This window comes from Perca fluviatilis, chromosome 3 (genome assembly GCF_010015445.1).
Source record: "Perca fluviatilis chromosome 3, GENO_Pfluv_1.0, whole genome shotgun sequence".
In the NCBI taxonomy this organism is placed as follows: domain Eukaryota; kingdom Metazoa; phylum Chordata; class Actinopteri; order Perciformes; family Percidae; genus Perca; species Perca fluviatilis.
The window spans coordinates 39,203,810-39,231,696 of NC_053114.1; the positions used below are offsets into that span (position 1 = coordinate 39,203,810).

The window sequence follows — 27,887 nt, forward strand, 5'->3', positions numbered from 1 at the left end:
TGTGCCACAGCAGGATAAGAGTCTGCAGGTTTTTATTTCAACCAGAAACTACACAAGGTGACTTCACTGATCAGCTCCCCCAATAGGATACATTTTACTCAAACTGTTAATAACAATGGATTTGGTTTTACCTGTTCACATTTTTCTGGCATTTATGTACTTTTAGGATTTAGACTGATTCAGAAATTATCTTTAAAAAGAATGTGCTATTTTCAGCTGAGTGGCAGAATTGGTCTGTTGTTCCACCACTTTGGTCTCAAAAACTATTGGAAGGATTGCCATTACATTTTATACAGATATTCATAGTCCCCAGAGGATGACACCTACTGACTTTTGTGATCCCCTGACGTTCATCTAGCTCCATCATCAGGTCAAACTTTCGGTTTCCCCAATACTTCTGTGGATGACCAGACACCTGCAAAACTAATGACATCACCATGATCCTCAGCTGTTTAGTGCTAATTAGCAAATGTTAGCATGCTATCAGGCTAGATGGTGAATCTGGTAAGCATACTATAATATTTACCAGCTAAACATATTAGCATTCACCTCAAACCACCTCTGTGCCTACAGCTTCACAGAGCCAATAGCGTGGCTGTAGTCTTGTTTAAAATATTGCACAATCATATGTGTGATTAGATTTTTTTTCATCTAAACAAATCTATTAAACATGCACTCTAAGGGGCGCCTGGGTAGTTTGCCTGATTGAGCGTGTGCAGAGGCTCAGTCCTCGCCGCAGTGGCTGCGGGTTTGATTCCTACCTGCGGCCCTTTCCTCTTCAGCTGTCCTATCTAAAAAAAAAAACTATTATAAACATGCACTTTAAAGTATTATATTGGCAATATTGATTGTTATTACCTATGTCATTATCTGTAGAACTTATTTCTTTTACAAATCAATTGCATTCACTTTATTTTCCTGCCTTTTCATAACAAATCAATTAGCCTGGATACCATGGAGGCAGTGAATTCTATAAATCTCAACAGTCTTTCGGCTTCCCAGCATTGTTAAGGAACTTTCTTTGTACGTGATATACTGTAGGCTTCTAACCGCTGTGCTTCATGCAAATTAATTTAAATTGCAAATCAGTTTGACATGAAATATGCAAGCTGCATGTGAGCTGTCAGTGGTGTTCAGCAGCACATCGTATGTACCCACAAACAAATGCCTACAGGAGAATTCAAATTGTCTTTTTTTTTCAATATTTTTCAACCTCTTTGATCAGGATTTTTCTATAAACAACAAACAGCATGTAACATTTTTACACACCCACAATGCCTTCATATCTAGCAGCTGAATATAAAAGTTGATTGACAGGTCACAGAGGGGAATTATTGTCTCAAACCTAATTTCCTTGTCGATTTTGTTCATACAGTAGCTCCACTTACACAGCAGGGGGCTTCTCTAAAAGACAGTGACAATGAAGAAAACAATAACATTTATTTATTGATTCATAGGTTATACATTTCATGATATAATAGCGATATATTATTATTGGCAAAGATACTATAATCCAATTGCATTTCTATACATAAATACAAAATCTGAGGTAGGGCCTCAAAGATTGATGACATTGAAAATAAATAAATGCATTTCACATATATGATTTATATTTCTTCTTTTTTTTTTACATCTCACACCGATTTTAAAACATATTTGTTATATATCTACTCTCTATTTTTTAAATCAAAAGGATGTCATGGGCTGTTGGAGGCACATATCTATATCCATAGGCAGCAGTACCTCACATAGAACACACAGAAATATATGACATTACTCAAGTAATTAGAAATTTAACCTATGCATTCATAGGTCAGACAATAAAGTGCCAAAAAGACACAACATACATAACAATAGGAACACTATATAGGTACTGTATGAGACAGACAATAAGCTATTCTGTGGTGTTATTTTTGAAATACACACAATATTCTACCATAAGAGGACATCTATAAGGCCAATGGTTACCTGAAGATGTTTTGTAACGTATTGGCAAACATCGAGGAACACTACACGGGATATGGATGGCAGTATCTCAACCTCCTATACGCAGATGACACATTTCTTTTTTCTTCTAAAGTTTGTTTTCTGTTTTCACGACAACCCTAATTAAAGTACTTCTTTCTTTGGTTACCTATACTGCCCAAAGTTGACTTGCAGGCAAAGCGAATTGACGGTTACTTTTTCTGTTGGTTTTTCTTCTTCCTCCTGTGTAAGAAGGACAACCCTCTGTTTCACATTATGTAGAACGAAAAGCTCCCTAACGTAAACATGCACAGACTTATACTATTGAGAGAGAAAGGAGAAAGATGACTATACATGGACATTGAGTTACAGCAACACAAACTGCACATGCAAGCTCTTTAGTGTTATATTTTATGAAGCAATGTGGTTTTAACTGAACCCTAAGCCGGTTTTTTTTTCCAAACCAAAAGCAGAGAAGACCAGTAGAAATGGAAACACAGGGACACAAAACACACAACCTATAGCTATTTAGCTGTGGCCCTAAAGGAGATCATTTAAATCTATCTCAGGTCATAAAAGGCTTTTTATCATTCAAGTCTTACTACAAAGAGCACACTGTCCACTACATCCAACACATGATTTAAAAATGCCAGCCTGCTACTTAGCCCCCCCCCCCACCCTGCTCTCAAGTGAGTGGTTGCCATAGGATTGATTTTTTTGTATTCTTTTTTAGGCATATTAGTGTTAAAAGTTTTACCCAGCTCAAGTTCACAAATGTTGGTCTAAGATCCTGATGTCCGTCAGAAAAGAGAAAGAGGAGCATCATGCCGAGGCTTCCTAGCAAAAGAAATCCTGTAAATCTCCTCTGGTTTTTTCAGCGAACTACTGGCCATGCAAACATCTGATTGACAGTTAAGTGGAGTTCAGTAAACTAATACAGAGACAAACACACACACACACACGCACACACACACACACACAGACATACATTATTATCACATTTGAACAAATAGAGCTAAATGCACTAAGTCTTAAAAAAGCAACACTGTGGAGCAAGCAAGCTATTTAACAACAGGGCATTTGTGCTCAATAATTGATTTGTTTACAACCTCTTAAATCATATCTGTGCTATTTCCATGTCAAGATTATGAATAGACATGGCTTAGAGAAATGTTTAGAGACCCTTAAATCTCTGAGCAACTGTAATTGCATCCATACCTGTCTGTTTAAACCACTCAACAAGTAAATGCCTGCAGTTTTAAAAGCATAATAAAGCCAATCAGGACTTTGTGTCAACATGAAAATGCATAACCAAGTGCTCAAAGTGTGGAAAGGACTAATTGCTTCTTAGTGGATACATGCTGTTACTGTAAAGGTAATTGGTTTGCAGCCCACAAAGTAAAAGTTGGCTGCCTGTCATGTCACATTTAAAGAGGCTGCAAAGCCAGTCGGACGCCTGCTGAGCTGCACCGGGCATTGGAGTGGTGTTACATCTGGCGATTACTTTTTTACGCCCACAGAAATGATCTCATTTTCACGGATGATGTCTTGACAGCACAACCTAACACAGTATGTTCTAAATTACAGTAATTTGACTGACTCTGATGGACCACAATGTCAGCAAGATGACCATAAAGTCCCTGAAAGCCTTTAATTTTCTGCATATGTAAATAAAACTGCAGTGTATCGACAGTCAACAAAGTGCCAATTCAATTCCAAGTTGATTTCAAGGCATTCAAAATTAGATTTTCTTACTTAATCTCGGCTAATTACTGTTTTTTCCATTTAACTATTTTATATAAAAAAAGCAAGATACTTAATTTAGCATTGCACAAAGTTGGTCAAAATAAGTTAAGTTACTCGTACAATCATTGCGAGGCGCTTTAAAGCAATAGCAAGCAAAAAGCGAAGTGATGCTGCATTGAGGTCGTCAGGAAGTAGTATTTTGATTCTGATCCTTTGCAACACACTTCCACACTGCTTTCAATATAATTTAGCATTAGGATGGCTCAACTCTCTGTTTCCTATGCACTGAATGCTATTATTCCTACAACTACCGGAGTAGTCGGATAGAATCGAGTATACCTGAGACCCTGTTTTTCACGAGGACACACAGAGAAGCAAGAGGCATAAGTCTGAAATGGCAAAGAGGTCTCCGGAGGTCTACCACAAACAACAAGAGACAAAGTACACTTCCAGGGAAGAAGGAGGCCATTTTCTTGTCTAATCTTCATCTACTCACACATAGCAGCTGCTCCTAACATTGTGAGGACAAGACAACACACACACACACACACACACACACACACACACACACACACACACACACACACACACACACACACACACACTTACTACTTAAAGTGTTTTTTTTCAGAAGTGTACACTTTGTACAAAATATTACACAGCTAGCAAGAGAAACATGGGGTTCATGGAGACATGAACACATATACACACTCACTCTCAATCTGTCTCGCTAGCTCTCTCCTCTGCTGAAAGGCTATACATATAGTATATGTATGTATATGTATATATATATTTATATATTTTATACTGTTACTCTACTGATGTGATGCACATTGTAAATATGGTTTTCACAGATGGTTTGACAAGTTCACAACACATACAGAGATAAATACACTGTCTAAAATATATATGCACAGAGTGACTATCAGGTCAGGTTTTCAAGACCAAAATCGTTAAATGGCCACGTCACTAAAGGAAGGATGGACTACTCTAGTGGTTTCCTATGTTAGGAATGTGTTCTTTACATTCTAGGATAATAGAATAAAAGGAGAACAGGAATACGGCTTAATAAATAGATAAAGAGAGAGGGTTTCATAAATGATCCCTCGGGTTCAGAGAGAAAAATAGACCCAAGCTTCTATCGTACTGCAGAGTCATCCAGGCCATAGTGTATCTACTGAAAGTGGCAATCAGGATGCATTTGCTACTCTACTGGGACATAGGAGGCACATTGCAGATCTTGTAATCTATTTTTGACAAAGCAAGAGCGACTGAGCTGTAGCTATTGTGAATATACATATATACTGCTGGATAGCAACAAAATGTGATACCAGTGAATTTTTGTATACATTTTTTTGATATTATTTGTATTGCCGTTGGAAATTTGTACACGGATGGAACAAAACACATCCCCGCTGAGCTTGTTGAACCAATGCTTCTCTGTCGTTCAATTTTCTTTTTGTTTGCCTGCGTGTCTGCTTGCACCAAGATGATTCATTATCTCTGCACACAAATATGATGGCACGCACACACACACACACACACACACACACACACACACACACACACACACACACACACACACACACACACACACACACAAACTCTCACACATACACACACGACTCCATAGGGAGCAGCTATGGTGAGTCTAATATTGCAAGTGCAGTCTGAGCTGTGTCATTTTATGACACAATTTTCTCTTGGAATAAAGATCCCTGGGAAGGGTTCTGAAGTAATCAGTGGCCATGTGTGGGGGGCAATGATAGCCCGTTAACCGAGTACGAAGCAGCAGCGGAGGAGTAGACTCCACCTGGGCAGCCACTCCTCCATGAGAGAAGAGAGGAAGTGGTGAAGAAGAAGAGAAGGAAGAGGGAAAAGTTAGGCTTTTTCCACATCCATGATACAGGGAGGAAGACAGGAAGCAAAGAGGGTGAGGAAGGGATGGGAGAAAGAGAGAGAGGAGGAGGGAGAAGAAGAGGTGGAGGTTGCCCCCCTCCCGTTGCCCCCTGCAGGGGTTGGAGGTGGTGGGTGCGGTGCTGCCTGGGCAGCTGCTACTGGTAGGAGCCGAGCTGGAAGTCCTTTGGGGGCAGCTTGAGGCCCAGAGAGTTGGTTCCCAGAGGGTCCATCATGTTCTTGTAGCGTTCTCCACGGTGTTTCATCAGGAAAGGACCCCAGTCAGGCTGAGGGGAGCAGACCAGCTTCAGACGCTGCAAGAGGAGAGGCACACAGCGGGTTTATACAGGAAGCACAACAGAGATCTGTAGTGGGGGGATGGGGAACAGAATTGTTTAGCAGTAGCTCGCTTGGATCACAAAAGTACATTTCTAGGATAATTGCCTGACAAGTCCCTCCGCTTCCGCTCTCTGCGTGTTGACGTTCTCAAACTCTGTTCACTTTCGAGAAACAACAACACCCTTCAAGCTAGGAAGCTACACACTAAAAATTAAGAAAATGTGGATCGTGCAACAAGGCAGGCCTGCTTGGTTCTTTCGGGTAATGATTGTAAAGATTTGCAAAGAATGTGTTTACAGCATTTACTATCTAACTGGGATGTTTTGGCGGGATTTGTTATGGACAAAGTACACACGGCGATACACTGGTAAGAGCAAATTACGTTTAACCATCAGCTCACATTACTGTATTGTGTGAACAGTTAACTTCATTAGGGCCCGAGCGCCGACAGCGGCTAAGGCCCTACTGAAACTGAAGGAATTATTGTTTCTTTCTTTCTTTCTTTCTTTCTTTTTCCCGTCAAAGTAATTGCCTTTTTGAGGGGCTTAACATATTCAAAAACTCACCAAATTTGGCAGTCGCATCAAGTCTGGTGAAAATGTACGTATTTTAAGGGTTTTGCGAATAGCCGCATTTAAGGTATACCCTTGTGTGAGGTGTCATTGAACTCAGCACAGACTTCCTTCTTCATCGGTGATGGTTTGACCCGCCCCCTCAGCTTAAGCCACGCCCCCTTTTATAACTAATGACCCGTTTGATGTAGACCCTTGTGTGAGATATCATTGAACTCAGCAGAGACTTCCTTATTCATTGGTAATGGTTTGGCCTTCCCCCTATGCTTTAGCCACGCCCCTTTCCACAGCTAATGAACCGTATGACGTAGAGTCTTGTGTGAGGTATCGTTGAACTCGGCAGGGAGTTCCCTTTTCATTGTTGACGATTTGCGGCGTCTGAGTGCCGCTCGAATGCACGGTCGCAAGGAGCGGAGTCCGCCGGTAACCCCTCGCGCGCAGAGGCGCGAGGGCCCGTCCATCGCTGCTTTAATTTAATATTGTATGTGGCGTTTTCTTTTTCAGGGGTGCAAATGACTTTTTTTGCAAAGCCACCGTCTCTGCGTCCGGAGTTTAGCACCGCCCAAGACAATTGTGATTGGTTTAAAGAAATGCAAACAACCCAGAGCGTTCTTTTTCCTATCCTAGAATGTATGTGTGGTGTAGCCAGACCTTACTCCACAGCGCTTTGGAGAAAGGTCTAGCAAATACTACTCTTTAGACCCTGAGATGATGTAGACTAAAACCTATTTAAAGAAAGTTATTGGGTATCCTTTGCTTGCAAAACATCATCAAAAGTTGTGGTGGGTTTGAAGTTATTTTGTAACAGTACCATACAATATCACCCAAATGTATGAGTAAAAATTATGATGATCAGCATTTATTACAGTCACAGAAAGGAAAGAGATTAAAATGTAAGTTGGAGGATGGTCTGTGATTGAGGCTGCTGCTGAGGGTACGTGAGAGACCTGATCATGATCATCATCCTTTAATCTGAGTATCTAAAAGGGACCTGCCGGACTCCCGAAAAAATTTCCAAATTAATACTCAGCCAGCCTCTCCATGCTTAGGAGCGAAGGATGAAACTGATTTCTCCGACAGTGTGTGTGTGTGTGTGTGTGAGTGTGTGTGTGTGAGCGGATGCGCATGTGAGCGCGCGCGTGCATGTGTGTGAGGCAGACAAAAACAAAAACATTCATCACAATGTCTGGTCACGGCTTTGTCTCAATTATTACCTCCATAAAGGTTCCGGGGGCGATGTACATCTTAATGCCGAACATGATGGGGATCCAGATGACGGAGCAGATGACCATGAGCCAGCCCATAACCATGGACCAGGTGGGGTAGGTGTAGTCCTCGTACGTCATCCCCTTCCACTGGTACAGACTGAGTCCCAGGATGCCCTGCACAGACACGGGAAACCAGGAAATGAGCATTAAATGAGATGCTTTCTCTCTTACCTTCAAAAACTACTGCCACAGTGCCCTTGAGCAGCATCACTTCGGCTTCTGCTTCAGTGAAGCTGCTCAGTGGCTACAAGTTTAAGGCTGTGGTTGCACTGGTCAGCTCCACAAGTATACAAGCTGCCAAATGGAGTTGTGTTTGCAGATATCCACAGAAAGATGCACACTTTGTTTATTTTCATCACATGCTAAATTAGTGTCCTGCTACAAAATTTCTAATGATGAGGTGTGTGAGGCTGTAACTTCACTTACAAGGCAAATGTGTGAAACAATCTTTATAGCTGAAGAGCAAAATCTGTCCATCTTGTGCTATAAGAATGCAACACAACCTGCAAATGTAGGATTTTATAGGACTTTTTTTTTACATTATTTTTTAAATAAATAAAATAAAAACACTAGTTTCCTTTTGAGAACCACTGAAAACATTTTCAGTCTTTTGAACAGTTTCATAAGAAAGATCACGTACGTTTTGTGTTGGAAGGTCTCTGTCAAGCTGCAGAAAATAACCAAGATGACCTCCAGTTCTGGAATCCAACATTCATGTATCGCTTTTTCAATGTATAGACTGGTTTGCTTTGGGGCACAAGTCTGCAAATTATGTTGCAACTTTATGCTCCTCACAACTACAAATACTACTGTATATACTGGAGTGATGACACAGGTAAATTGACTAGTGCAATACAAATAATGGCTGAAAACCCCACAATCCTTTAGGGAAACCAATCACTCTATGATTTATCCAAAGCTAGCGGGAAGCTATGAAAGCAAATTTGAGTGATAACTTCTTAAAGGGGTGATAGAATGATTATATAGGGTAATTCACACAGGTCTCGTAATATGGTATGTAACATTTGCTACTTTATGGGCCCTTAACTACCCTGTGAATATGGCCCTATTTGTAACAAGAGCTTTTCTTCCAAATATGGTATGCTCATGAATATTTAGATGAGCTGCGCGCTGATTGGTTTGAGCGAACCAAATACAAATACATTGACGAGACAGCAGGTCTCATATTTCAGAATTTTTATGCGAGAAATCAACTATATAAAGCTCAAATATGGGTCGTTTTACGAAAAATTATGGCTAATTGCAAATTTGGTAAGACGTGTAGGACTTTAGGAGCTCCACACAGTCTGACGAGAAAGCCGCAACCTCCATACCCAGTGAAAGTTACTGGATTACCGGGGCGCGGATCTCCGCGGATCTGTCCGGCTGCCAGCTGCCGGCATAACTAGAGTATATTTACAGGTAGAATTTTATCACGCCACTTATATTACAGCTACCCCAAGGTCTTATAAAGCTAACAATTGTGTCCGATTTCAATTTAATGCATTTATATGAATTATAGGGGTTTTGTTAGCGGCTAGTGTCCCTTCAATCCTATGTGTACAGATCGGGGCTAGTTAGCTACACTTTCGGCATAACTAGAGTATATTTACAGTTTTAATTTCGTCACGCATGTATATCACAGCTACCCTAAGGCCTTACAAAGCTTAGTTTACACTTTTGTCCGATTTAATGCATTTTTGTGAATTTCAGAGGTCTAAGAGGAGGCTAGCTAGCTCTCATTGATAGAGCTCCATCCAGCCGCGGGCTGTATCAATAAGACTCGCGGACAACAGGCGTTTATTTCCCAGATCATTTGTTTAAATAACTCAACACACATATCCATTATTAGATTAACTGGAACCTGTGGTAAGAGATTGCGGGTATTTGCACGGGTATGGAGCACCATGGGCCGTGACGGAGCTCCATCTACCTCACAGCAGGCTGGGGTCTGTGAAGGAAGACAAGCCGGGCGGCGAGGCAGCAACCAGGCAGCATCGGCCGCTGAACGCCGACACAATTAGCAATCAATTTTCGTAAAACGGCCCTTATTTGAACTCTACATAGTTGATTTCTCGCATAAAAAAAATCTCTGAAATGAATTTAGTGGTAAAACAGCAGATGAACAATGTATACAATTTCTGAGATCTGCGCGACCTATTCAGAAGACTACCTGATCTCAGATCAGTGGTGTAGCCTATGTAAATGTAGGTGCGTGACAAAGATAGAGACTAGAGCCAAATGAGGAGGAGCCAACGAGTTGACGTCAACTCGGTGGCTCGTTGAGATTTGCCCGTTTTCAGCGGCAGTTTCAAATTGTGAGATTTGCAGAGGAAAGAGGTGTCAATGGGATTTTGAGGTTCTATGTATGTCCTATTTACCCTCCAAACTGTCGTTATTCAACTATGGCGAGGTAAACTCGGTTTTGCATTCTGCCACCCCTTTAAGAGTTTAAATTTCTTGTTTGCTTTAACTCCTGCAGGCTAAAAAAATAGTCTATGCACTGTCGTTGTTAAGTCATTTCCTACCAATGATTCAGACCATTGTGTATTAATTAACTGTTGTAATTAATTAACTATGACAAGGTAAAATCGGTTTTGCATTCTATCACCCCTTTAAGTCATTTATTTCTAAATAATTTGCCAGGTTCTGCATCTTTGAGATGCAAATCCTCAATGGTAAGTATACAAACAACTGTAAATCTTAAAATAATGGCCCAAATGTTCATTTTAAGACTTGTATTCGCTGCTATAGCAATAAACGAGGACTGTACACTTGATTTCTTCCCAATTAAATGCAGTGAACTCAGGACACAGAGCTGTGTCCATTGTTCCATATAAAGAAGAGGATGGATGACAGTGAAAAATGATACAGAAGAAAGAGAGACCTGAGATGTTACATTGTAGCAAACTAAAACATTTCATGCAACAGCGATGTAACTTTCCGAATGAAAGCCTTTTTGTTTCCGGAAATAGTCTGGTCCCAAATAGCTAACTGTTAGCAAATGAGGCGTACAGTATATTCTAGCATTGCTGGGGGGTGCAACCAGGGTGCGCGTCATGAAAAGTGTCGCGTTTTTTGATCATGCACAACAAAACAAAACATGAAAGAATTTAATACCCCTTTCAATACCATGGATTTAGTGCCACTCGGCCAGCCATGCCAAACACTTATTTATGAAGTTAAATAGTGTAATTCACTTTGTGACGAAAACAAATTACTTTCACCCAGGAATAGCTTGTTCCTTCCTACTACTACAACTAGTCGTTTTGGTGCCTAAACTTTTCTGTCATCGCCGCATGACGCTCACTTTTTCTTGCTTAACTCTACTACCACGGTCCCTGAAAGGACCGTCATCTGGCGGTGCCTGTAGCCGACTCACAGTCACCTATTGGCGGCTAAACAACTGTCGTAGCCAGCGTCCCGGAGCTCTGTAGCAGCTAAACACAAACAGCAACTGCTGCTTGGATTGTTCACGTTACAGAGCTTTACTTAGTTTAAAATCCTTCTATTTTAGGTACATAATATATGGAATATTTGATGGGGGGAATACAGCAGAGATATGTAGACCAGAAAGGGGGAAATCCCACGCATCCCCCCTGCAAAATCGCACCCTGGGTGCACCTATGTAATGGCAGATATTGCTCAGGACCCAAGGAAGTGCAGTGTCCAGTGGGAAGTTGTCTGGATGAGTGGTTCTCGAGAAAGCAGCAATACAGCCATACAGCAATAAAAAGGAAGGGTTCCCCTCCCAATACACTAACACAGTGTGTACATAACACACTAATATTAAAAATGACCTTAGTAGATCACAAGATCTTGCACTAAAATAAATAATAGGACAGACAGACAGATAGAGATTCCTCCCATTTTAGTAAAATGAGCAGTGAGTACAAAAAGGGACAGAGTTGAAAAAATAGAATAAAAGGAAGAAAATGAAAACAAACCAAAAAAAAAAGAAGTCAGACAGAAATAGATTAGCCTGGGGTTGGGCATCAATGAGCTCCCTGAGGAAATCGGATCCCCCTCGAGAGCAGCAAGATGACCTGCTGGCCCGACTGCTGCTCCATTTGTCATCTCTCAGCTCTGCTTTGGAGCTACAGTGGTTTCCAATATAATGACTAAAATGAGTGCTGGCAATTGCCCAACACTGGCATGCTACTAAGGCCTGTGCATAAGAATGTATACACAGAATACAGAAAATGTGTTCTCTGGAAATAAATGTATGTGTGTGTTTGCAGTGGCTGAACAGACATCTTATTTGGCAGTGCCTGTTTTGAAAAACAACAACAACTTGAGACTTTGTGACATGACAGGAATTGGAAGGAAGAAATAATTTTCGATTTTGGTGTAACAGGAGCAATTTCTCCTCTGTTCCTTTCCAATTGCAAATCAATGAACTTGAAAGGCGACAGTGAAAATGGAAAAAATGTAAGCCGCACATGTCAATGTGTGTGTGTGTGTGTGTGTGTGTGTGTGTGTGTGTGTGTGTGTGTGTGTGTGTGTGTGTGTGTGTGTGTGTGTGTGTGTGTGTGAGTGAGTGAGCGAGTGAGAGAGAGAGAAAGAGAGAGAGAATGATATGAGCAAAAACAAACATACCGTCAGAATGGTTGGAGTCACAAAGGCCCAGCAGATTCTCCAGAATCGGTTTGGCTGGAAACCAACCATCATTTCAATGTCCTCGCAAAACCTCTGCAGACCTGCAGGGACAAGAAAAAAAAGGAAGAGAAATGAGATAAAATAAAATAAAAGAACAGAAAGTCAGAAAGAGGAGACACAGAGAGTGACCTGGGTTTAATAAGGTCCCTAAAAAAAAGGACTAGAAAATTAAATCAATCCTTATGAGTGTGTGTGTGTGTGTGTGTGTGTGTGTGTGTGTGTGTGTGTGTGTGTGTGTGTGTGTGTGTGTGTGTGTGTGCACGTACGTGCGTGCGCGTGCATCTTCAGATGTCAGAGCAGATGTCTTCATTGCTCTGACTTTATTGATGGATAACAGTGAGTGACATGAGGAGGCAGAGTCACACAATCATTTCAATATGTCACTTGAACTGATACTCTGACAAACTGGAGGAGAGCCGCCACTTGCGTTGCTCCTTGGTAACAGCCATCTGACACACACCTGAGCTCTGCGCCTGTGTGTGTGTGTGTGTGTGTGTGTGTGTGTGTGTGTGTGTGTGTGTGTGTGTGTGTGTGTGTGTGTGTGTGTGTGTGTGTGTGTGTGTGTGTGTGTGTGTGTGTGTGTGTGTGTGTGTGTGTCTTATACGTTACAACAGAGACCCCTAGTGGCCACGGCTGGAATAACATGTTGTACACAGCAGAGAGAGGGAAGTGACAATTGCTTTCCATGAAGGACTTCTGGATAATATATGGAAAATATATATTTACAGTGGCCAAATTTAAAACATTAAAAGCATTCATTTTCAGTTATGTTCAAACAATTGCTGCTGTTTAATTGCTGTGGTTTAATGAGCTGACATTTAAATAAAAGATCTTTACATTTGGTCACTTTTTATACCCCAAAAGACAAAAATTCTGCGTTTCGTCCAGATTGTTTGTATTTTCCTATCCTTATGGGACACTAACCCTCTCTGCTAAAAACCCAGACTGATGACGTTATTTTAGGTTTGGCAAATCATTTAAGGGTCACACTACTAATTGTACATGGCGAAGGCAGTTCACTAGTCATAGGGAGGACTTATGTAGTCTGTGAAGACAGTTAGTGTAATGTCTCCTGAAGGGATTACTCAAGTGACATCACGCGGGTATCTCGGTTTGGGCTTGGAGACTTCACATTTTTAATAGAAAGCCTGCATCACAAACTGGGGGCATGGAGTCTGAAAGCCACGGGCATTTAACTAGGCATTGAGGGTCTAACAAAAGATGCTATCGAGCTGCAAATGGTAGTGTGTGATATGATCCAGCACTTTTGGAGCCAGACCCACACGAGGGACTAAAAATATAAATATATAAACCTTGACGCCCCACCTTGTCGACGAAAGAAGAATGAGCAGCCATGGTGTGATAGAGGTTATACTATCTGATATTTGATATCTGATTGTGGGGTGTAACTTTAACATTGCAGCATGGAGTTGCCACTAGCAGGGCTTCAGACTTTCATTCTTGTTGGTCAAAGGTCATGAAATAAAAAAAGGATCAGCTGTGCTCACCATAGAGGTAGGAAATCCCCACCAGCTCGCAGATCGCAATGATGACCAAAGAGTAGGAGGCTGCGAATGTGTCCACCAACTGCAGCATGAACATCCCACTCTGCCACAAACACACATAGAAATCAAAATATATTACAAAAACAATTCAAGGCTTCATCTTACAATGACACCCCTTTCTCCTCCTCCTCCCTGACTTTTTTCCACATCTGACTTGTCCATGGTCATAACTTTCACACTGACTTGTTCCGGATCAAAAGAAACGACATGTATGAATCCCACTTTAGGCTGGATTTTGCCCTCTGAAGCTGTCTGGGAGGATTTTAATAAGACTCTGTCTCTCTTGTTCCACTCAGGGAGCCTGTCCTCTGAAGGCTGCGAGAATTCACTTCCACATGCAGAAATCTGTCGACTTATTCAAAGAAAGTCGCAGGGCGCGCGGGGAGTGACCGTGGTGTTCCACCAATGTGTATATAGATGTGTGTTTTTGTGTCGTACCTCTGTGATCATGGGAAAGCCCAGGATGAAGAAGCTGGCGCAGCAGACCAGGGTGAAGAGAGGTTTGTGTTTCCTCAAGTATTTGGGGAACTCGTCGGACACGGAGGTTACGATGGTCTCAATGGTGGCAAACTGGGATGGAGATGAGGAAGGAAGGAAAATGAACCAGAGAAAAAGAGGAGATAAGGGTGGGAAAAGTCAATTTATTTCATCACTAAGTATGATGAAATATGTTTAATCAAGACATTGCTTAAATTGGATTTTGCCTGAGTTGCTTAAATTGAATTTTGCCTGAAAAAAAAACAAAAAAAAACGTGGCTTAAGTTTAATTATCAAAAGTTCAGCATATCATGATTGGCTGTCTCCACTACAGAATTACTGAAAATTGTCCATTTAGCCCAGTTTGCAGCAGCGTTTCAACTGAAAAGCCTCGAGTCAGCAGGTTTTCCTCATTTGTATCAGAGCAGCTGCTGCTGTAGGAATTCAGTATCCAGCGTTGTGAGCCGTTTTTCTTCAATTCATCCAATAAACACATTTTTTGCCGTAATTTCATTTATTTCTAAAACAAATAAAGAACATTATCCTAATCCTGAGGAGGAGAAGATTTCATTAGCCAATGTAACATGATGATGGCTCAGAACCCAGAGGAGAGCAGTGGATGAATATACAAACAGGCAAATTGAGTGAGGTTGGTATAGTTTGTGTGTATGTGTGTGCGTAATGAAGAAACCCATTGGCACCGAGCTATCTGCCTCCTCTCCACTCCTCTACTTCCTCCTGAGCTCCCAAAACTAATTTCCCGTCAACATCCCAAGCCTATTACCGCCTAGCTGCTTTCTACAACAAAGCCACCAGCCCTCTCCTCTGAGCACCCGCTGCCAAGGCAAAGTAACATCATCGTTTACTGTTACTGTTGACTTGTGTCTTAATGTGCCGCTGTGGCCTCTGCTCGGCTCAGGAGCATCACGGTGCACTTAAAGGAGTTGGTGTTTTAGCTGGAATTGTTTGCCCAGGATTGTATCTGGAGGTGCTCTGAACTTTGAAAACATCCCGGAGACTGAAGTGTTTGTTCACTGAAGTAACAACAGGAATTAATCAGTGCAGTGAGTGACACATTTAAAGTTTTTGCAACTTAGAAGAGTAGTTGTGCATGGGTTGTACTGAAAAGGAAGGCACTTTAAAAATGTATTGGCCGATTTGTTTGGCTACTTAAAGGTGCAGTAAGTAAGACTTATAAAACTAACTTTCTGTCATATTTGCTGAAACTGACCCTATGTTCCAGTAGAACTACATTAAGCAGGTAATTAAAAAAAAAAAAAATCCGGCTCCTCTGGCAATCTAGTGTGATTTGCAAAATCCACAGCTCCCTGTTCAGATGCACCAATCAGGGCCAGGGGTGGGGTGTCTAACTGCGTGTCAATCACTGCTCAGGCACATGCATTCATTCTCCCTCGTGGGGGGAGGGGCTTAGGAGACCGTTTGGGCTTTAGCAGAAAGGGCGGGAGGGACTGAGAAGTTGTCAATGTTCAAATTCTTTGGCTAAATCCTGGATCTTCACAATCCTACCAACAGCACCTTTAAAGCAGCAAAACAAGCTGGAAACACAATATTGACATGCTATGAAGTTATTGTGGCAGACTTATTTACACATCCAGCAGATACAGAGCCATATTATCAATCATTTAAGATCATGTTTGTGGCGATGTGGTGAATATTCACTCTCGTGAGCTTAAATTTAGTCTCCTAAACCAGGGAATATCTGTCTCTTCAGATGCTTAATGCTCCATGTTATTCATTAGCTAAGTTCTAACTTAGTCTGTTTGCTGGCATGCAGTGTACAGTGGGTTTATGATGCTGAAAACAAGGTTGATGAGGGGAGCGTTTGCAGTTAAACCAAAACAGATCCTTAAAGCTGAAGGGAACAGCAGAGTTGTGTGATAAGTCCCAGTGGGTTTGTTACTATGAGGGGAACCCCCTTCACATCACACATAGGCATTTGATCCATTGTTAATATACAGTATAAAATATTGATTAGTAAAGTTTTAAAAGTGTATAGGATAGGATTATTGTTTCAATTTATTTTCCATAAGCAAAAACATTTCAGAGAGTAAACAGTAAGCCTTTAGAAAGAAAAAAATATATTTTGTGACTACATTTTAAAATGCAATTATTAATTAATAACCTAAAGGCAGAATAAGGAAATAGAATTATTAATTGGTCCATTTAATATTCTTTTTCTCATATTGAGTTTCTTAGTGTATCATGTAAATGCATATGTTAGCAACACATTTACAATAACTTTTTCAGATTGATTAATTTATGAATTCATTATAATTAAACATTGTAAAAGTCCATAAATATATATTTATAGCCTCACAGAAACTGGCTAAAGCAGTTTTGATTATTTCCACTAATCTCCACAATATTTTTGTGATTATGTAGTCTACACAATGTCATACAATAGTGAAAAATCCTTACTTGATTGTATGTACTGTACATTGTACTCAAAGTTAAATGTACACAAATTTAGTGTTGTTGCTTTTGCAAAACTTTAAGGTCAACTTAATCTCACTCTAATCACACAGACCCCTCCCCCATTGCGCTCAAGTACCTGGAGAGTTTAGCGCTTCATCTGAAATCAGTCACAACGGGTGGTGTGTATGGGTAATTATGTTAATTGGGTCAATGCGTGTAGCATTTATACATAGCTGGATGCCGCTACCAAAGTTGAGTGTTTACTTTGAAACTCTCGTTACTGACATAAAGGTTGCTGATGTTATGAAACTAAGAGATCTTCACCAACACCCAGAAAATGAATTTACAAATGCTTTTTAGAAATGAACACTGACACTCATATGTATGAATTCACTGACTATGTTCAACCTCTTTCTAATACTGTTCTAATAACACCACTGAGACTCCACCATTTTGAGACACCAGTGACTCCCACAGGATGTTCCTTCAAATTTAATTGGGGAAAGAAAGGGGGGGGGGAAGTTTTTTGGGGGTAATCTAAAAGGAGACAGTCCTGAAACAAAACATTCCCTCATCATACAGCTGTCTACACTCTTTGTATCGGTAGAGAGGCAAACATAATTACACATGAACAGGTTTGGTTATCAGAGACTGGCCGAATATTCTCGTTTTTTTCCCTAACCTGTGACCTATGAATGACCTGATGTTACCTAAGTTTTCCCTTTGTGTGCTTATCCCACAACATGGTGTTTCTGGAAATTCCACCACAGTTAGCGCTTTATTATAGTTTTACTGCACATTTACGGTTTGGTTTAGTCTTTAGTGCTTTCATCATGCAGCAGGCAGCTGTTTTTACCAAACAAACTGCCACGATAAACCCACCGTACAATACCTGCCCAGCACCAAACAACAAATTAAGCAAGTAGCTGGTGAAGAATGTGAAACATGTAGCAGATAAAGAGACGGATATTTTTCCCAGGAGTTAGTGAAGATTGCTGATTTATGAACAGTTGGAGTGAGCCCAGACGCTATTGCTTGTCTCAAATCCCTAATGTCAGATTGTGTCTTTAAAGCTGGCACTTAACTGTAAAATATCCTTACTCTGGAGGATTTTCCTCATCTTTATTATGAGGACATGTGAGCCACCTAAGTGTAGACGATAATACACACACACACACACACACACACACACACACACACACACACACACACACACACACACACACACACACACACACACACACACACACACACACACACACACATTGAGGAAGCAGTGGTTACCATGGTATCCAGGCCAAGAGTCAGGAGCATGAGGAAGAAGATGATCGCCCAAAAAGGAGACAGGGGAAGTCTGGTCAGAGCCTCTGGATACACCACGAACGCTATGCCAGGACCTGACACACACACACACACACACAACACACACACACACACACACACATACACACACACACACACACACGTGTGAATGAGGATGCTAACACACCCTCTCCACAGCAGATCAAATTTCTGTGTGTGTGTGTGTGTGTGTGTGTGTGTGTGTGTGTGTGTGTGTGTGTGTGTGTGTGTGTGTGTATGTGAGCAGCGCCGGCCCACTGCTGCTGCCTGCTGCTTTGGTATCTTACCTTCATCTGCCACCTTCTCTATCGGCACTTTCAACTCATGTGCCATGAAACCAATGACCGAGAAGATGACAAACCCAGCAAATATACTGGTGGCACTGTTTGTACATGTCACAATAATAGTATCCCTGCAGGGGAAAAGAGGATAGAGAGAAACAAAAGCTATATAAGCAAATACCTGCTGTAGTGACTAAAATAGTGCAGAACTATTCAAAACATGCTAAATATAACAAGTGATGTACAGTATTAAAGCTCTTTTATTTGATACAGGACAAGAAATGTAATGGCGCTATCTGGTGGCAGGAATAAATACTGCAAATAGAGAGCTCTAAAGGTGTTTACAGATGGTGTACACAAGGGGGTGTAGTGCTTTGTACTGTAAAATGTTTCAATTTTTTCGTTTACCTGGTGAAACATTTTTTTAACAGCCACACCTTGTAATTTAAACTAGTCCAACAAATTTTATTTTATTTTATATTTATGCAGGGTTGTTGTATTAAGCACGTGCGTGTAATATTTGAATGGATGCTTTATTGATGGTATTTCAATAGAATTTGTATAACCATGTAAAGATAATTTATATGTTTTCTACACATGTAGAAACAACTCCGCTTTCATTTGCTCATTTCATTGAGTTGTGTTTACATGGAGAAAAAAATGTCTACCCATTTTCTTTTCTTATATGTATTAGCATGCAGCATATTTTCCAAAAATCTGGTTTTCACCACACAAGAGACCAAATGTTTTGTGCGTTCAGGTGTTTCCAATAAAAAAAATACCCTCATATGTTTTGAACTGAGTGAGAGTGTGATAAATAAAATACAATATAGAAAAATAAAGTTGGAAAAAAAAAACACACACACAACAGTATTTCCGTGATTTTAAACACAGAGGGGGGAAAGCTTCAGGTGAGAGGACATGAGAGAAACACTGAACTGCTGGCTGCAAAGAGTCACATTTATTATTGACATTTCTATCAGACATACAGATACAGTGTGTCTATGGTGACCGTTTGGTGGTTTACCTTTTGTGTGTTTACCTGTAGCAGTTATTGTGGAACTTATTGTAGGAAGAGAGTGTGATGAGGCCCCCCCAAGCAGCCGACAGAGAGAAGAAGATCTGAGTGGCTGCGTCTTTCCACACCTGACAAAGGAGGAGAGAAAGAGCTGCGGGTAAAGAGCAGGAAAGGACAGTGCAAAGCACATCATGGTTGAATTAGTCTCGCGTTAGTCTCACTTTGCCAGACCTTCCTCCACAGCGCTGCGGAGGAGGGTCTGGCTACTCCACACAGCATTCCGGGATGCGAAATTACGAATCCCATTATGGCCACGCCAAGACCCGCCCTTCAATAGCATTCACACACTACAATTGGCCAGGCGTCCATGCTTACACGTACAGGTCCTATCCCCTGACCAATCACCTAACCCTAATCTTAACCACTCGAGGTGAAATGTCTAACCCCAACCAATCGAGCTGCTTCGTAGGCAGGGTCTTGGCGTGGCCATAGTGGGATTCGTAATTTTGTTTCCGGGATGGGAGAAAAATGTGCTCTGGTTTATTGGCATTTCTTTAAACCAATCACAATCGTCATAGGCGGCGCTAAGCACCGGGAAAAGCTGTGGTGTCTCTGCAAAATAGCCTCGGGAAGGAACTTGTTGTACGTTCAAAAGTTGTTTTAGTCGTACAACAGAAAACTCTGATTGGACAGATAGTCTAGCTAGCTGTCTGGATTTACCCTGCAGAGATCTGAGGAGCAGTTAAACATAGTCCTCAGAAATCCAACGGAGTTTAAAATTCCAACACAAAAAAAAGGGAAGGTAACGGACATCCGGCTGAAATGAGTGAAATCCGGCGGAATTTCAGAGGCCAACGAAGCAATCCTGGAAGTGGAACGTCATGGATATAGACTAGTCTCGCATTGCCAGATCTTCCTCCACAGCGCTGCAGAGGAGGGTCTGGCTAGTCCACACGGCATTCCGGGATGGCAGAAGAATGGTTTATTGACATTTCTTTAAACCAATCACAATCGTCATGGGCTGTGCTAAGCGCCAGACGGAGCCACGGTGCCTCTGCAAAATAGCCTCGGGAAGGATCTTGTTTTGGTGGAACGTGTGTACGTTCAAAAGTTAACTCAGATTGGACAGATCTTGAATCAGTCTAGCTAGCTGTCTGGATTTACCCTGCAGAGATCTGAGGAGCAGTTAACCACAGTCTTCATAAATCCACTGGAGTTTAGAATTATAACACAAAGAAAGAGGAAGATGACGGACATCCGGCCAAAATGAGGGACATTTGGCGGAATTTCCGGCGGCACCTGAACAATCCCGGAAATGAAACGTCGTGGATATAGACTATGGTTGAATTAAACGAGTGAGCGACACGTACCTTTGCATCACTCAGTTTCTCCCACTTTGGTGTGATAAAGTAGAGGATACCGTTGAAGGCACCGGGTAGGGTCACTCCTCTGATCAGCAGGATGACCAGCACCACGTAGGGAAACGTGGCTGTGAAATACACAACCTGAGCAGAGAGGAGACATGATGAGGCAAAATGAAGGGGCGAAGGAGACTGGGACAAACATGTCATAAATAAAGGTAATACTTGCTTACTAAAGCAATACACTGGAAATCAGAGGTTCTTGAGACCATATATTCCGTTTTAATTTTTCCCTTTTCTGCAACATTCACATTCATTCATTTTTTGTCATTTTTAGTAGTCATCACAGCGTCCGACATAAACTTAATTTAGCTATGACAAAAATGCCCTACCATAACTGGAAGGTTTCTTAGGCAACATGTTTTTGAGGGATTATTTCCTGTGTCTGTTGATCAAAACAAATAGTAACTTTGTAATACAAGAAACAATCATATTTCTCTCATCCTTTTCACAGCAACAGTGTTTTCCACATTTGATTTTTTCCACATATAGATCATGAAACGTGAGGTTCCTAAGTGTCCCTAATGCACATGTAAGAGTTGTCAACAGAGCTGTAATCAAATCCACCTTTGTTCTCTTCAAGACCACTTAATCACCTGTTCATAATTTATGTGATGTGAGAGACAGTATATCTTCTACTTTAAGATGATAATTTTGCTTTATTATTTGTAATAATCAAAAAGTGCAGAGTAACACAATATAGGATCAAATTAGGCCATATCATTTACTTTAAATATAAAATGGAAATGTTCCGATTTTTGAACTTATTACCTACTGAAGAACTCATAGTACAAAGTGTTTGCTGACATTGTGTCTGTGGCCAAAATGAAAATGATGGACACCTGATGATTGAGGTATATGATGCAGCCAGGCGTACACCAGGCGACCAATCTCAATGTCTGTTCTAGATGGATTTTGAATTAAACTTATACCAGTTTTCTGAACGAGCATGCTCTATCAATGGTTTTGTTTTGAAGGAGGAAGTTACTTTAGAACAAAAAGCATATAGTGCTGGACTAGCTCAAGATCAACTAGAATATTTGGCGAGTCCAATGCCCGAGTACGAGAGAAGTCCGAGTCCAAATACCAACGAGTCCAAGACGAGTCCGAGACAATGGAAAAACGCCTTGAGTCCGGACCTAAGTCCGAGTCCGGACTTAAGTACTACAGCCCTGGTTGTCAAAGCATTTCTGCAGCTGCATTACAATGAAATAAGTAACTTTTGACACACACACACACACAGTCCCCTAAAATAAAAAGTGACGAGAAATGCAACTCTGTTGGTGCTGTCTAAATAGTCAATATATACGTAAATGTTAACTATGCCAACGGAGGTGTCTAAATGTTACCACAGTGTGTGTCACATCTATGTCCAGTAGGGGGCAACATTATACAACAATTCAATCTGAATCATCTCTAAATCCCAGGTGCAATCAGTACACTGTAAAATGTTGCCTTCTGCATGTTGTCTCTCCTCAGTCAACAGAGGAAAATAGATCCACAAAATGCCCAGATGAAACATGTCCATCAAAGCTCTAATTTTAAATGATGTAGGGAGTATTTTTTATTTTTTTTTACTTTTCTATTCAGGGGAAGGTTCACTGAGATGAAGCCTCTCTTTTGCAGGAACACCCTGATCACATTCACATTCATACCTGGAAGCTGCCCAGTACGACACAGTCTGATCTGCTGGCCACTGAGCAGCTCCACTGGAGCAGTTGGGGTTAAGGGCCTTGCTCAAGGGCACCTCAGTGGTGGTAATGAGAGAGGGACAAGCACTGCTCTTTCACTTTCCCCACCCAGATTTGATCCTGTCGGTCTGGGGATTGTGACCTCCCGGTCACAAGCTCGCTTCTCTAACCTTTAGGCCACCATTCCCTTTCTCTCTTCTCTTCCAGCAAAAGCATAAAGATATTGCATCCAGCATGAAGAGTATCTGACAATCCATTGCAATGCAAAATTGCGCTGGTTAGATTCTGTGGGCGTGCTCAGGCAAGAAACCCTGCTGCCCAGAGATGCTAAATGGATGGTTAAAGTCTGTTAATTATCTGCTTTTAATGCTTGTTCATTTGCACTGTTGCCCTGTGAAAAAAAACGACTAACATATTTTTCATTGTGGCAACAATAGGGTTGGGGTTTGTCCAGAATCCAACCTGCTAATTGAATCTGAATCTTCTAGAATCTACAAAAGTATTTAGGTGTTGTTGTTTTTAGCTTCTTAGTTTAAAAAGAATTATTCATATGCCCTAAACAATTTTAAGTAACAAAAGTTATAAACAAAAAATCAAAGGCTGACAAGAAATCAAAATCAAGTTTCTCCACATTTATCACGTATAAAAGATGGTATTCAAAGATGAATGAATCTGAGCATCTGAGGTACAGTAGATCCAAAACAGAAAAAGGCTGTGAGAACCCAAATCTTGGTAACAGCAATTTAAACGTGAGGGGTTCCCTTGCTGAAGACATGCAGGGCTCACTCCTTATACTGTTATGTGCCACATTTCATCACTAGGGGGCACTTTAATCACGGAGGGGAAGGGAAGGCACCCACAGTTGTTCTTCTGGTGGCAACAGCAGAGAGATTAGAGGTCTGGTTTGAGGAGTCTGTGTGTTGCGTTACCTTTCCTGATGACTTGATTCCTTTGGCTAAAGAGGCATAGACGATGAGCCAGGCCAGGAGCAGACAGCCTGCCAGAGGCCAGCGGATGTCTCCTGGATATTCGATTCCTTTAGAGATGTGCAACACATTGTACCTGCAGGTAGGATTCAAACAGCAAAACTCAGCCTGAAAATCTCAATAAACGTAAATGTAATGCAATTACATACCATATAAATCTGTGCAAATGAACTTGACTCAATAATTTATATATCATCAGGTCTTATTTATCTTCATTCTCTTGCAGAGGGTTGCCTTATTCTGTCTTCTTTCAAGAGACTGCCTCACATTCAGTTTGTTTCGTATTTTGTTGAGTTGTAGTTGTAATACTTAGTTGTTTTTTAATGGAAAGCACCTGTACTTTTACTGCAATGGCAGATTGTACATGTGTTTGAAAAGAAGATTTCTAGGAATGCTAGGAAAACACAGCTGAAACTGTTGGAAAACTCTAGTTTCTGTTTGTGTGTTAAATTCAAAGATTTTAAGGTCCTCTTCTAGACCGAAAATGTTGACGCATGGCTTTGTGAAACCCTTTCAAAAGCAACTGGTCAAAACATTATTATCTATTATCATTATGACCAAGCCTGGTCTGAGCAATACTAAGTGTAAACCTTTTGCTGCAGCCAGGTGATACAGTTTCAAAGACCCTAGAAAGCCAAACATCTGCAGGAGAAGAGTAACTGAAAAAATATATATATCTAAATGTATCTCTCATCTGTGGACATAATAAGAAGTGTGGACATTAGACCTGTAAACTAAACTGTAGGCTACATCTCACGTTTGTTTTTTTGCCTCTATTAAATTTAAATTCTGTCTGTTTTCCATCAAACAGAAGCTACACTCACTTGAAGTACTCCTCACTGGGGCTGACGTAGGTCTTGTTGCTGTCCACAGTCATGTTTAACAGTTTGGTCAGGTTTCCAACAGTGTTTGCGGACAGACAGAACGTGGAGTTCTTGATGGAGGTGATGTTTCTGTCCCGCAGGATGCACGTGTCTGTTCCAATCAGAAACCAACACACGTCAACTGGGAGAGACTGGCAGGGTGCTGCTGTGGGACAGAGCCTACTGTCCGCTCAGGTTTTCACACTGAAAGCAAAGTGCTCCCACTCCACCCAGGGGAGCGCTGACAGGAGGGCTGCTGTGTAGACAGCAGCGTGGATCCTCAGTGAAAACTGGACCCAGCCGTGTTAGATTTGGGTTCTTTTTGACATATAGCCAGATGTGAATAACAGAAATGATTATACTGAATCTGTGCCTCGTTTCTGATACTTCAGGAAAGATAAGATAAGAAAACCAGTTTTTTTCTTTTGACTGGACAGTTTTTCACGCAGACACATCGGACAAAGTGTGAACACAAAAGAGCTTTTTTACGCTTTTTTTATATGACTTACATTTTTCTAATCCTGCTTTAATGCATTTTAATGCAGACAACATGTAAAATGCTTTGCACTCAGAGGTTGATTTCTAAATTCAAGACAAACAAACTGACTGAAACTTTCTGCAGATTATCTTTTTAAAAAACAATGGCGCAACCACTCAGAGGCAGAGAAAGAGTTTTCTGTAACTAATGGGGTTGGGGGGAAATAACAATGAATCTAATGCTACAGCACCAAAGAATATGGTCTCAAAAATACACCTTAATAAATAATCTTTTTGACACAAAAATGTAAAAAATCAAAAACTTTGTTTTGCAGGGCTGTATCAGATTGTAAAGATGTTCATATCATTTTGTCCACCCCACATGTACGCATGCGGACATATAAAAGTCACAGGTTGCAAAATTACTTTATTAATCACTGTCAACTGATTTTCTTTCTGATTGTTGATTAAATTACCAATAGCTCTCCTTGATCTGGTATTTCCCTCCTTTCTGAGGTTTGGAGAAGAGGTGTGAGAGACTAGTGCTGAACTGGCCTGTAGTTGGTGTAGCGGCCAGCAGGGGTCAGTCTCGGGCTCACTGCAGCACTGCAGCAGCTCAGCCTGTACAGTAAATTTGTCAAGCAAGCAGTTTTTGTGCTGAATTCGCAGAGTCGCTAAAGGCAAATATGACACGAAATGAACGGAATATCGATAATTATTCGACGCAGATCGACATCAAACACCTCCCGTGCCCCAGCTCGAACATTTCCCCACAGTGAAAACATGATTTCATCTACAGTTTCATTAACAAAAATCGGACTGCTTCAGCTGTAGGCTATATAATGCAGCTTTAAATGATTAAAAATAATAATAATAATAATGAATCTGACATTATGACACAAAAGAAGAATCTAAACTATATAAAGTGTTTGTTTCTAAGTTGTATCTGTCACATTGGGGCCCTCCTTACATATCAGCGACCTGTATCATGAAAAAGAATTGAAGTGATCTGGATTTAAAGTGGGGGTTTTAGAGTGAAAACCCCGCAGAGATCACAGGTCAGGATTCATTATACTGCAGGACACCTTAGCTGGGGGAGTCATGACGCATTGCGCATTGTGGAGAGAGGGAGAGAGAGAGGTGTGTGTGTGTGTGTGTGTGTGTGTGTGTGTGTGTGTGTGTGTGTGTGTGTGTGTGTGTGTGTGTGTGTGTGTGTGTGTGTGTGTGTGTGTGTGTGTGTGTGTGTGTGTGTGTGTGTGTGTGTGTCTGAAGGTGTGTGCGTCTTACCTAAGAGCAGCATGTCTTTGTCCTTACATTCCACCGTGTTCCACTCATTCCTACAGTTAGCCCATGGCAGTGAGCCCTTCAACGAAGCGAACAGGTAGTACAGTGTCCAGCACATAATAATATTATAGTATATGGCTATCAAGACAGATATTATCAACATGGCAATCCCGCAACCTAAAATAAATAAATGAGACGGAAATATCGAAATTACTCTTAAGAAAAAGTAGAGAACTCGTGATGATAATCAATGAGTTTTTATTTTTGAATTTGTTCTTTTGGCTTGGTTAGTTGTGGCAGTTTACCTTGCAGAGCTGGGATGCATTTCCACACTGACACAGGCCCCTGGCTGGCGAACTGGCCCAGGGACACCTCCAGCAAAAAGATTGGGATGCCGGCAATGCACAACATTGTCAGGTAGGGGATCAAAAAAGCTCCTGCAAAAGGAAATGGAACACCGGGCTACACAGCGCAGTTTAAGAGCCAGCAAAGCCTGAACCTAACATGAGCATTATCTCTAAATAAAATGGAAATCAAGCTACTCGTGTCTGCGTCTCGTCTGCTGATATTTAAACGACACACGGTATGGATCATTACATTGATTAATGAATAAAAAAATAACATAAATGATCTGTAAACGGCTTCGAGCATAGTTGAACAAATGAATAATAACAATAATGATAGTTATAATAATACATCTAACCGACTGTTATTGTTACAATTGATATTTTTCACTTTTCATAGCTGTCTTAATGGTGTAAATAATATTTTATTGTATTTTTCTTTCTCTTATCTTCATTGCTTTTTTCCTTCCTTTTTTATATGAAAATTATCACTGAACAAAATCTCGCCTGTATAAGCTGTATGCTGTATTTCTAGTGTAGTATTTCTCGCCTGGTTAAAGGCCTACGATTGGAAGAAACATATCAAAAGAAGCAAAGAGAAATAATTCAAACACTAAGTTAAAACGAGGAGAAATTGGCAATTTTCTGAACAGATTTTTCGTTCGTTTCTGTTTGGGGAATTTAAAAAAAGCATTGACCCAGAACTCTTACCTCCACCATTTTGGAAGGCAAGATAAGGGAACCTCCACACGTTCCCCAGTCCCACCGCATAGCCAACCATGGACAGAATAAAGTCCATTTTATTAGTCCAGTTTCCTCTGGCCTTATTCTCGTCTCCCCCGTCGTCATCATCGTCACCCTAAGAGCAAAAAAAATATTAATTTATTCTCCAAAATAAAATGCCAGCCTTGTCACACTACAATCCAAGTTAAAACATTGGAAAAACAACAATAATAATAATAATAATAATAAAAGCGCCGTGCCTGGGCCATAAAAGCAGGATTTAATAACGAAAAGAATACAACAACTAACAAAATGCATCACTCTTTTTAGAAAATCACTCATACAATTTACTAACATAAAGACCTTTAAATATGTGTCCATATTTCAGTTCTCTGACCCTTTTGCTCGCTATTTCTATTCCATGTTCATGTCGTTCACGGTTACAGACATGCGTTTGACAATCAGAGATCAGCAAGCCTGTTTATAAAAATGATCTTCAACTGCCATAATAGGCCCATTACTGCCTCCAAACCGC

General features: G+C 40.9%; 1 protein-coding gene across 3 annotated transcripts in view; it reads right to left on the minus strand.

The window, feature by feature from the left end:
• Positions 1–1,465: 1,465 nt before the first annotated feature.
• Positions 1,466–27,887, minus strand: part of slc6a5 (solute carrier family 6 member 5) — a 30,472-nt gene continuing 4,050 nt past the window's right edge. The window contains exons 1-15 of one of the 3 annotated variants that reach the window (XM_039796062.1): positions 27,716–27,823; positions 27,341–27,488; positions 26,591–26,722; positions 26,289–26,462; positions 24,486–24,636; positions 23,605–23,737; positions 20,934–21,068; positions 19,588–19,691; positions 18,552–18,676; positions 18,208–18,320; positions 14,449–14,580; positions 13,954–14,053; positions 12,386–12,486; positions 7,733–7,900; positions 5,766–5,921 (exon numbers count right to left, since the gene is read on the minus strand). In XM_039796062.1, the coding sequence (XP_039651996.1) occupies positions 5,766–5,921; positions 7,733–7,900; positions 12,386–12,486; positions 13,954–14,053; positions 14,449–14,580; positions 18,208–18,320; positions 18,552–18,676; positions 19,588–19,691; positions 20,934–21,068; positions 23,605–23,737; positions 24,486–24,636; positions 26,289–26,462; positions 26,591–26,722; positions 27,341–27,488; positions 27,716–27,733 (1,890 nt within the window). In that variant the 5' untranslated portion in view covers positions 27,734–27,823. Of the gene's footprint in view, positions 5,922–7,732; positions 7,901–12,385; positions 12,487–13,953; positions 14,054–14,448; positions 14,581–18,207; positions 18,321–18,551; positions 18,677–19,587; positions 19,692–20,933; positions 21,069–23,604; positions 23,738–24,485; positions 24,637–26,288; positions 26,463–26,590; positions 26,723–27,340; positions 27,489–27,715; positions 27,824–27,887 lie in introns of those variants that run through there. The other 2 variants (XM_039796060.1, XM_039796061.1) reach the window with 2 other exon arrangements.